At 46.6% G+C, this 10,498-nt stretch overlaps 1 protein-coding gene across 2 annotated transcripts; it reads left to right on the forward strand.

The window, feature by feature from the left end:
• The first annotated feature begins 2,264 nt into the window (after positions 1-2,264).
• Positions 2,265-6,533, forward strand: MRPS17 (mitochondrial ribosomal protein S17). 2 transcript variants are annotated; one of them, XM_061401787.1, is made up of 3 exons: positions 2,265-2,368; positions 2,932-3,071; positions 6,089-6,533. In XM_061401787.1, exons 2-3 carry the CDS (start codon positions 2,949-2,951, stop codon positions 6,356-6,358), a joined length of 393 nt encoding a protein of 130 aa, XP_061257771.1. In that variant the 5' UTR covers positions 2,265-2,368; positions 2,932-2,948; the 3' UTR covers positions 6,359-6,533. The 2 variants fall into 2 exon arrangements, with proteins under 2 accessions (XP_061257771.1, XP_061257770.1); XM_061401786.1 differs by having other exon boundaries at positions 2,310-2,421.
• The last annotated feature ends 3,965 nt before the right edge of the window (positions 6,534-10,498 follow it).

Genomic DNA, 10,498 nt, shown 5'->3' on the forward strand with positions numbered 1-10,498 from the left:
CCTTCTTATACCCTATGATGGGAAATTGTGCCCCGCAGGAAGGGGGCCTCAGTTTATCTTTAGCCCACAGCTGGGGTCTTGTGCTCATGTAGTGAACAGGGTCTCATGGTTGGGTGGTTACGTAGTCTCAAGAAACTGGCACCAGCAGGGAAAAACAGGGTATCTCCTTAAGGAAAAAACAGGATGCCCAGCAGGGCAATGTGGCCACTGTGACTTCATCCCTTGTTTGTCAGGTCACCACAATGGGCCATATTTTACCTATATGCTATGAGCCACTTGTGAATCCTAACAGGTGCAGATAGATACAGGAATTCACGACGTGCTCTCACCCCAGAAGACAGGACACTAAGGGGTGATGGCACTGTACCAAATCCACCAAAATGGCACAAATATTCTCTTAAACTGAGGACATTGAAGATACTGCAGATGCAGGGAAATAAAAAACAAAAAACCTTTTCAGAGTGTTCCTTATCTGACTACAGGCAGAGCTTTCTCAGAGTGAAAGTGAAAGTGAAAGTGAAATCGCTCAGTCGTGTCTGACTCTTTGCAACCCCATGGACTGTATAGACCACCAGGCTCCTCTGTCCATGGGATTTTCCAGGCAAGAATACTGGAGTGGGTTGCCATTTCCTTCTCCAGGAGATCTTCCTGACCCAGGGATTGAACCCGGGTCTCCCATATTGTAGGCAGCCGCTTTACCGTCTGAGCCACCAGGGAAGATTTCAAGCTGTTGTTAATTCCCTCTCAGGGGAGATTCCAGCTAGAAAGGAGATCAACCAACCACTGACACCAGAATGAAAAATTGCATAAACAAATACTATCACAAAGTGTTGAACTTTCTGTGGTTCTCATAAAAGCCCATTTGCCTTGTGTAAAAGTCCATTTGTTTTCCCAGAGGCCCTTTCTCCCTCCTTCCTTTCCCCTGTTAAGTTAGTGTATGTTGTTCAGTGGCTAAGTTGTGTCCAACTCTTTGCGACCCCATGGACTGCAGCATGCCAAACTTTGTGTCTTTCACTGTCTCCCAGAGTTGGCTTGCTCAAACTCATGTCCATTGAATTGGTGATGCCATCCAACCATCTCTTCCTCTGTCGCCCCCTTCTCCTCCTGATGGCAATCTCCTGCTTCTAGTTTTGGTATATATCCTCTACATCTAGTTTTTCAAGAGTCTCTTCATCTGCTCTTGAGTGCATTTGTGAATAAACCTTGTCTTTTTGCCTGGTGAGCTATTGTCAGTTCATTCACAGTCCCCCACCAACACAAACTTAAATTAGTAGAGGGAAAGTTTTCCTCCCAACGAGGGTTGGAAAAAAATCAACACATGTTTACTACCTTTGATGGTGTGAAATGATTTGATTTACATTAAAAAAAATCACTTTCGGTATGTTATTGGTGTTGTTAGCAAGAGAGGTTTTAAGCTTGCTTGTAAAAGAAAGGGATTTAAGTTCATAGCTAGAGGGAAATATATTATCTTGGGAAAGTTTTTGTTTATATGAAATAATGTACATAAAGTTATAGGGTTTCCCTGATGGTTCAGTGGGTAAAGAATCCTCCTGCAATGCTGCATATAAAATAATTATCACTTTTATAGAAAATCAGCTTCCATTTCTGAAATTTCAAACATCTTACACTATCCCCATCACTAAGTGTGCCCTTGCCCTTAATTCTTTATCTGAAAACACACTTCAATCTAAGGATACGATCGCTGTTGTTGTTGTTGTTTTTACATCCATTAAGTCTCCCCTAGTCTAGCAATTTCCTAACAAGAGCCTCATATATTCCCAGACTTTCTTCTATCTGAGAAGGCATCAGCAGCAGCCTGCTCATGGCCCATCTAAGATCTTCCTAACTGGCACACATATATATGTACCCACATCAGACTTCTCTCCATCTCACAATATTGAGAATTAACACCTAAAGTCATACCAGACATAAAGATCTACAGAAGTTTATCTTAAATGCAACTGCTGGGGGTGGAAATGCTTAAGCATTTCAGTCTCAGCGTTTGGCAGCCTCCAATGTTTCAGTGTTTGATGAATGAAGCTCCTTTTATTTGGAAGGCCTTGTCCAATGTCTGGGAGCTCAACAAAAGCAGAGAGAAACTAAGTGGAATAGGTAAAGGCCAACTCCCCAACGCATCGAACTAGGTACGGGTGCAGAAAGCAGAGATCAAAGTCTTCAGCGGAGCTACAGCCCGCGGCTGCGATTAAGGGGGAGTGGGTGGAGCCCTGTCTTTAACCCCGCCCACGACTGAGAGGACTTGGAGCCAATGAGTGGGCGGCCTGGGGCGGAGCGACCTGCGTACGACGTGACGCCATCACGCTCCGGTCGGCCCTCGGCCGGGCGTACGCCGAAACTGTGGAGTTCTGAGGTGGGTTATTTGCCAGTCCCGGAGCGCCGCAGCGTGGGAGCCCTCAAGGCGAGGCGAGTTGAGTTACATGACCTCGGGTTTCAGGGACGAAGGGAGCAATCACCCCCCAAACCTTCCCCAGGCTGGGCGACATGAACTCAGTGTTAATTGATCTCGAAAGGAATGCCAAGTCAAGGTCTCCGGTGGGGTGGACTCCCGGGCCGCCTCGCCTCAGCCTCGCACGCCCCAAGTAGCCGGGCTCTGAGCCTTTAGGGAGAGGCAGCCCAGCGGGATGGAAAGAAATAGGGACGCAAGGGAAGGCCAGCGTTTATTCGCGCTGTTGAGCGCCTTACGGGTTAAATCCTCGAAGCACTTCTGTGAGTAAGCCCAGTTGTTATTCCCATTTGGTAGAAGGGAACACTGAGGCTTGAGGTTAAAATTACAATAGTGAAACGTGTAAACACCTCTATAAAGTGGTGATTCCAGAAGGCCAACAAAGCTGTTTCTGCACTTGGGCGGTTCTAGTGACAAAATTCTTTTGGTGAGTCACAATCGTCAGGCTAAACTTTGGAATTTATTTTCAGGTGACCAAAGCCACATCATGTCCGTAGTTCGTTCATCCGTCCATGCCAAATGGATCGTGGGTAAGGTGATTGGGACAGCAATGCAAAAAACTGCTAAAGTGAGAGTGACCAGACTTGTTCTGGATCCCTATTTATTAAAGGTAAGGAACATCGCTGTTTGCAGATGGCATTGATGAATCACCAACATGTTCAGGGTTCTGAGCAGAAACACACCGTTAGGGAAGATGGGCTGAGCCAGTGCTGCACATCAGGCGTTGTGCTGGTTGGTGGATGTAACACAACGCATGATTCCTGGTTCACCTCACATTTTAGAGACTGCACAGAGTTCGTTTCAATTCAATCTGATGACACTGTTATAGACATTCTATGTGTAGAGTACTGCAGAAGGTAAGACTCATTCTTCCTTCCCTGGTTGTTAAAGGGGAGCATTTTTTTTTCCGGCCATTCCAGGCCACATGTGGGGTCTTCATTCCCCAACTAGGGACTGAACACATGCCCCCTGCATTGGAAGCACAGAGTCCTCACCACTAGACCACCAGGGAAGTCCCAAGAGCATTCTTGATTATATAAGATCAAGCTGAATCTCCAAAAGGACTTTATCCAGGAACTTCTTCGGAGGTCCAGTGTCAAGTCTCTGCCTTCCCGATAGGGGTTCGATCAGGAATTAGGACCCTACATGCCATGCAGTGCAGCCAAAAAAAAGATTTTATCCAGAAGACCAAGTTGGGGGCAGGAGGAGTGAGGGAAGTCATTCCAGCCATGGTGAATAGTTTGTGGAAGTTCCTTTAGCCATGTATTCACCTAAAACAAATACACTGCCAGTTACTTATACGGCAAAAACAGATTTACTTGGGATCAGCAGAGAATTGCAGATCGGGGTCTGCAACCATGATAAGCCACGTGTCGGTCTCCCACAAAAGTGGAGGTGACCAGAGAGGAGCGTGCTTTTACAGAGGGGACGGTAAACAAAGAGTCTGTGGCGTTTTGTTGGCTGAATTGTTGCTGGGAAAGAAGAGAAGGAGATCTTTCTTCCTGTTGAGCTCTCATGACAGGGTATGAGAACTTCCCCTTCTGGTCTCCCAATTCTGAGTTTTTTGTTTTTGTGTTTTAGTAACTTATTTATTTTTGACCGTGCTGGGTCTTCATTGCTGTACGTGGGCTCATTAGTTGTGATGCACCGGCTTAGCTGCCCTGAGGCATGTGAAATCTTAGTTCCACAACCAGGGATTGAGCCCATCTCCCCTGCCCTGGCAGGTGGATTCTTAACCTCAAGATCACTGGGGAAGTCCCTTGACTCTGTTTAATTGAAGTTTCTGTTTATTAATTTCTTACACATGAAAAGGCATGACACTGTATTGGAGCAGCCAGTGCTTTGGCGAGGTTGAGCTCAGAGCTTGGTACTAAGTAGGCCTTGGCTTTGAATGAACGTGAGAATGATTGGAATCGGAGTGGGAAGAGTCTCCTGTGTCATAGTTTTGATTTCAGCCTATGAGAAAAGGAGATAGGTAAGGAAATGGGTGAGGAGGCTATTGCAAATGTCTAGGATGGAAATGGTAAAGGACCAAACAGTCCATGGAACAATGAGGATGGCGTGGAAAAGGTGGGTTTTGGGCAGGAAGGTACAGAGTCCTTAATTACGTAGATGTGCTAGGGAGGGAGGGGCAAGGGCCAGGGGTGTTTCTGCATGCGAGGTTAGGCACCCTGGTAGGCACAAGTGCTGTTTGTTATCTAGGATCAAACATACAGGGGCCTTTTCAGGGTCTTGTGAAGCTGGATAGATCCCAGCCAGAAGAACAGCCAGTCTCATCATCCTCCCAGCCCTTTGACTGCCTTGAAGCTGCTCCGTAAAATGGCTTGATCCCAAAGCAAAAACAAAAATAAAACCACAGAAGCAAGCTGAAGAGTGACAGCATGGTCATTGGTCTTAGAATCATTGGTGTGTACTGGCTGTCTTTTGTTGTTATTTTTTAATGTTTATTTATTTATTTTTGGCTACATCGAGTCTTACTAATAGTTGCATTACCTGGGCTTCTCTCTAGTTGCGGCACTCAGTCTCCAGACCAGGTCGGCTCTGGAGTTGGGGCATGCAGGCTTAGTTGCCCCATGGCATATGGGATCCTAGTTTCCCCGACCAGGAATCAAACCCATGCCCTCTGCGTTGGAAGGCGGATTCTTAACTACTAGACCACCAGGGAAGTCCCCTGGCTATTGTTTGCTAGCTGTGCACCTTACTTAACCTCCCTGAGCTTGTTTTTCATATCTGTTAAATGGAACTACCTGCTGTGGCGGGGTTGTCTGGAGGAAGAGATGGTTCTGGTTCTCATCTGTGGCTTGTTTGCAATACTTTGAGGGAGGCATGGAGCTAAGTGCTTTACATACATTATAACGTTTTGTTCTGTTGATAACCGGATGTTTTTTGGCTGGAGAGAAGACTCTACCAGGAAGGAAGAGTTTATTTATTTTTATGTTGGGTCTTTGTTGAGGCTCTCCAGCTTCTCTTGTTGCACCGCTGGAGCTCAGTGGTTGTGGCGCTCAGGCATAGTTGCCCTGAGGCACTATGTGGAATCCTAGTTCCCTGACCAGGGAATGAACCCCCATCCCCTACATTGGAAGGTGGATTCTTAATCACTGGATCACCAGGGAAGTCCCAGGAAGTTTAAATAGTGTAGAAAAGGATGATAATATAGAGCAAGGATACTGCAGGCAGTGGACTTGGAGAACCCTGGGACAAGATCAGCTCTGGAAAAGTCATTGTTGTTTTCCAGAAACTAAGTGGCTAATTTTTGCGTTGGAAGCCTTCATAAATATATTGTTGCTCATTTGCTAAGTCACGTCCAACTTTTTGTGATCCCATGGACTGCGGCCCACCAGTCTTCCCTGTCCTCCACTATCTCTCAAAGTTTGCTCAAATTCAGTCTATTGAGTCAGTGATGCTATTTCCGTCTAACCGTCTCTTCATCGGCCGCCCTCTTCTCCTTTTGCCTTCAATCTTTCCCAGCCATCAGGGTGGATTTGGAAGGTGGATTCCATAAGTATATTACCTGTTTCTTTTCCCCAAGTCCCAGCTTGTTTTCTGGACATTCTTTTTTCAGACTGTCTACTACCTTGCCAGGTCATCAGTGGGAAGTACTGATGTGTTTCCTCCTTCTCTCAACAGTATTTTAATAAGCGAAAAACCTACTTTGCCCACGATGCTCTCCAGCAGTGCACCGTTGGGGATATTGTGCTTCTCAAGGCGCTCCCTGTCCCAAGAACAAAGCATGTGAAGCACGAACTGGCTGAGATCGTTTTCAAAGTTGGACAAGTCGTAGATCCAGTGACTGGAAAGCGCTGTGCAGGAACCACTTACCTGGAGAGCCCAGTTGATCTAGAGACCACCCCGCTAGCCAAAAACCTGGAAGAACTCAGTCTCTCCACAACACAGTGAAGGAGGATCGGAAAACAGAGCCAAAAGGGAATTTCTAAGTTTACTCTATGGAAAAATTTTTCTCAGTTTCCTCACAAACCGTCCAGTTTCTCGTCTGGTATTTATGAAATCGCTAAAAGTAAATGAAGTAAAGTCTTTGTTATAATTTTTCATAAAAGTTTATGGTCATGTTTCAGATTTTCTTCTTGGTGGACTTACTTTTCTGTTGCACAGAGTATACCTAGCAATCCACTACATTGTTCTGTAGGCTCACTGTTTTAGAAGGTATATATATTTTTCTCATTCAAAGGAATCTTGAATGTATCTTAAAACTTTTATTTTGGGAGAAGAAAACCTTTTGAGATCATAAACAGATAAGACCACATTAAGTGAATATTTCAGTTCAGTTCAGTTGCTCAGTCGTTTCCTACTCTTTGCGACCCCATGAACTGCAGCACACCAGGCTTCCCTGTCCATCACCAACTCCCAGAGCTCACTCAACTCATGTCCATAGAGTCAGTGATGCCATCCAACCGTCTCATCCTCTGTCGTCCCCTTCTCCCCCCACCTTCAATCCCTCCCAGCTTCAGGGTCTTTTCCAGTGAGTCAGTTCTTCGCATCAGGTGGCCAAAGCATTGGAGTTTCAGCTTCAGCATCAGTCCTTCCGATGAACATTCAGGACTGATTTCCTGAATGTTTAGTTTTGATCATATATATTCAAAATTCAAGTTTTTCTCTGATTTAACCACAGAAACAATATGCTTGGGTCAGACTTTATCTGATTAAAGTCTGTATTAATTAGAATGTTGGCACGTAGAAAGTAAAACTAAAATTCTATCATTTTTCTTTTATCCTGTATCCTAGGGTAGATTAAATAGGACTGAGTTCTTAAAATCCATACACTGGTGAAGTAGAGGAATTTCTCATCCATGCATCTTTTTCTTTTTCCCTCAGCTGCATCTTGCAGCACTGGGATCTTATTTCCCCGACCAGTGATTGAACCCGTGCCTGCTGTACTGGGAGCTCAGAGTCTTTTTTTTTAAAACCTTTCCTTTTGTATTGGTGTATACAGCTATACAAATGAACAGTTAACCACGTTGTGACAGTTTCAGGTGAACCGCGAAAGGACTCAGCTGTACATATACACGTATCCATTCTCCCCCTAATTCCCGGGAGCCTGGAGTCTTTTTTTTTTTTTAACTTTTCCTTTTGTATTGATGTATAGCTGATTAACCATGTTGTGACAGTTTCAGGTGAACAGTGAAGGAACTCAGCCATACATATGCACATATCCATTCTCCCCCAAATTCCCGGAGCATGGAGTCTTAACCACTGGACTGCCAGGGAAGTCCTTCACACAAGCATTGAAGTTGGAGAGTTTCAGGGTTTTACTGCCATTCATTGATAAACCATGATAACTTAGATTTTGACCTGATGAAACACTGAGCTACACATTTCAGTGTTCTGGCTCCCACAAGGGACTTGGAGCATATTTCAACTTCAGCTAATAAGTGTATTGTGCAAGCACTGGCTTCCAGTAATAACCACAGGCCCTGCCCTCCCCCAACCCCCTCCCTCTCCCACCCTGCCCCAGGCTTATAATCTCCTGGACAGGTATGCACAGGTGCCTTCATGGCAAACACAGAAGCACATGGGTGTGGGAGAAGTTAGGTAACTTTCCAGAAAAAGTGAGAGAATGCTAGAATTGAGTCTTGAAGAGTCAATGTGTGTGAGGCATGCGGAAAGAACATTCCAGGCAGGGGAAGGGAGTATAAAGTCCTCAAAGGATGAGAGAAGAGTGTAACCATGGGGTTCTGGAAGTGGTGAGCACTTCGGGTAGAGAAGTAGGCAGGAGTTAGACGTGGCTCAGACAGTGAAGAATCTGCCCAGATTGCAGGTGACCCGAGTTCGATCCTTACGTTGGGAAGATCCCCTGAAGAAGGGAATAGCAACCCACGCTAGTATTCTTGCCTGAAGAAATCCGTGGACAGAGGAGCCTGGTGGGCTACAGTCCATGGGGTTGCAAAGAGTCAGACATGACTGAGCAACTCACATTTTCACTTTTATAGTATAAGTGGTAGTGGGTTATTCAGCATTTGGGGGTGGTGCATATCCCCCCACAGCATGCAGACGTGTGGGGTCTTGGTTCCTTGACCAGGAATCAAACCCACACCCCCTGAAGTGGAAGTGGAGAGTCAACTACTGGACTACCAGGGAAGTCCAGGTTATGTAACTTTAAAAAAAAAATCTATTTATTTGACTGCCAGGTCTTAGTTGCAGCTTTCAGGATCTTCCATCTTCCTTGTAGCATGAGGGATCCTTAGTTGGATCTTGTGAACTCTTAGTTGGGGCATGTGGGAATCTAGTTCCCTGATGAGGGATCGAACCTGGGCCCCCTGCATTGCTAGTGCAGAGTCCTAGCTACTGGACCACCAGGGAAGTCCCATGAAACATTTTTAAAGAGTAAATAGGAGTCAGTAAGAATAACAGCATCAGTGTCAGGAATGAGGAAGATGAGAGGGAGGCAGTGATCTGGTCCTGAGACCTGAACTAAGTTGGGCAGGGAAGTGAATAGAGATTGGGTAGATGATGTGCCAGGCTCCCAGGACTTGGCACCAGGGAGGGTGAGCCGAAGGGAGGCGCCACAGTGTTTTATCTAAGTGGGGCTCTGTGGTACCAGTTACCACGGAGGGATCAGAACACCTGTCCAAGTTATCTCAACTCAAATATTTTAAATGTTTACATGTACACACATGTCATTTTTATCTTAACACAGATATTTTTCCTGACAATCTCATAAAATTCTGCTCCAGGAAGATGCACTCTATTGATCCCATGATATTTTAACCTAAGCCACACCCTAACCTGTGAAATAAGAGTACCTCCCTCCCCTCAGGAGAAAGCATCGGGTTAATGCAACTTCAGAGCAAAATGATGGTGGGAAAAAAGGTGCAGAATGAGGGACCTAACACTAACACAAAAGCCAGGTCAGCAAAGACATGCCTACCAAGTTTACACGTCAGGAAAATAGATTTGAAAGATGTTGTCTCCAGAAATAGCACTGAGAAATCAGGGGAAGGTGTGAGAAAGTCACATGGACACCACTGGCTTGAAGAGGCCCTGCCTCCCACAGTGCTGACAGGACGTGTCCTTTCCGCCCTGGGGAGAGCTCACCCCAGCCTCCCTCTTGGGTCTCTGCATCCTCCACACTCTCATAAAGTGTAAGCCAAATGAAGAACTCAGCCTCCAGCCTCCTGTCCCTGAGTGCCTGGGCCTCCTTCCCACCTTTGCCTCTCCCTGGTGTGGTCACTTCTCTGTCCACAGGACCCATTTCTGTCCCTGGTGGCTCCTTGGCTTAATATATTAGAACATTGCCCCAGTCAGAGCCTCCTCCTGCCTTCACCTCCCAACCCCAGTCCCACAAGCCCAGTTATTGCCCCCATCACTCCTACGCAGGGACCAGAAGGTAGCAGAGATCTCCCAGCCCCACCCAGTCCTGAGGGCACTTTCCTCTTTTGGGACTCCAGCTGGCCTCCAAATGCTCCCCTTGGCGGCTGGGGAGCACCTCCCAGTTTCTCCCCGCTTTCTGTCTAGCTCCCCTCCTTTACATATTTACATATTTATTTGGCTGCATGCATCTTCAGTGCAGCAGGTGGGAATCTAGTCCCCTGACCAGGGATGGAATCTGGGCCCCCTACATTGGGAGTCTTAGCCACTGGACCACCAGAGAAGAGCCATCTAGCTCGCTCTCTGCCCACCTTGTCTTGGCTGCAGTTGCATGAGTATACCTGTGGCTCTTATCTTTCTGCAGGATCCATTTTCCTCATACAGTGCCATCCTGGCCCATGCCTTTAAGTTGTGTCCTTGGCCAGGCGGAGTTGTCCTGCCTCCTTGCACAGGTCACCTCCTTCCCTTGGGACTGAGCTATCCTGCCAGCACACCAGGGTCTATGTTCCCCTTCCCAGGCACCAGAGCAGGTTACATGCTTTCCCGTCCCAGTTCCCTTCTCTCCCTCTCGACACTTGACACTCCATCATTTCACACCCTGCCTCACTCGACTGGGACTGCTTGCGGGCGAGGACGCGGCCACGGGTGCTGAGATCAACAGGAACATCGGAGTTCTGAGACCACAAAAGAACGTCATTATGCTTCCACCCAGGA

Source organism: Bos javanicus, chromosome 25 (assembly GCF_032452875.1).
Source record: "Bos javanicus breed banteng chromosome 25, ARS-OSU_banteng_1.0, whole genome shotgun sequence".
Taxonomy (NCBI): domain Eukaryota; kingdom Metazoa; phylum Chordata; class Mammalia; order Artiodactyla; family Bovidae; genus Bos; species Bos javanicus.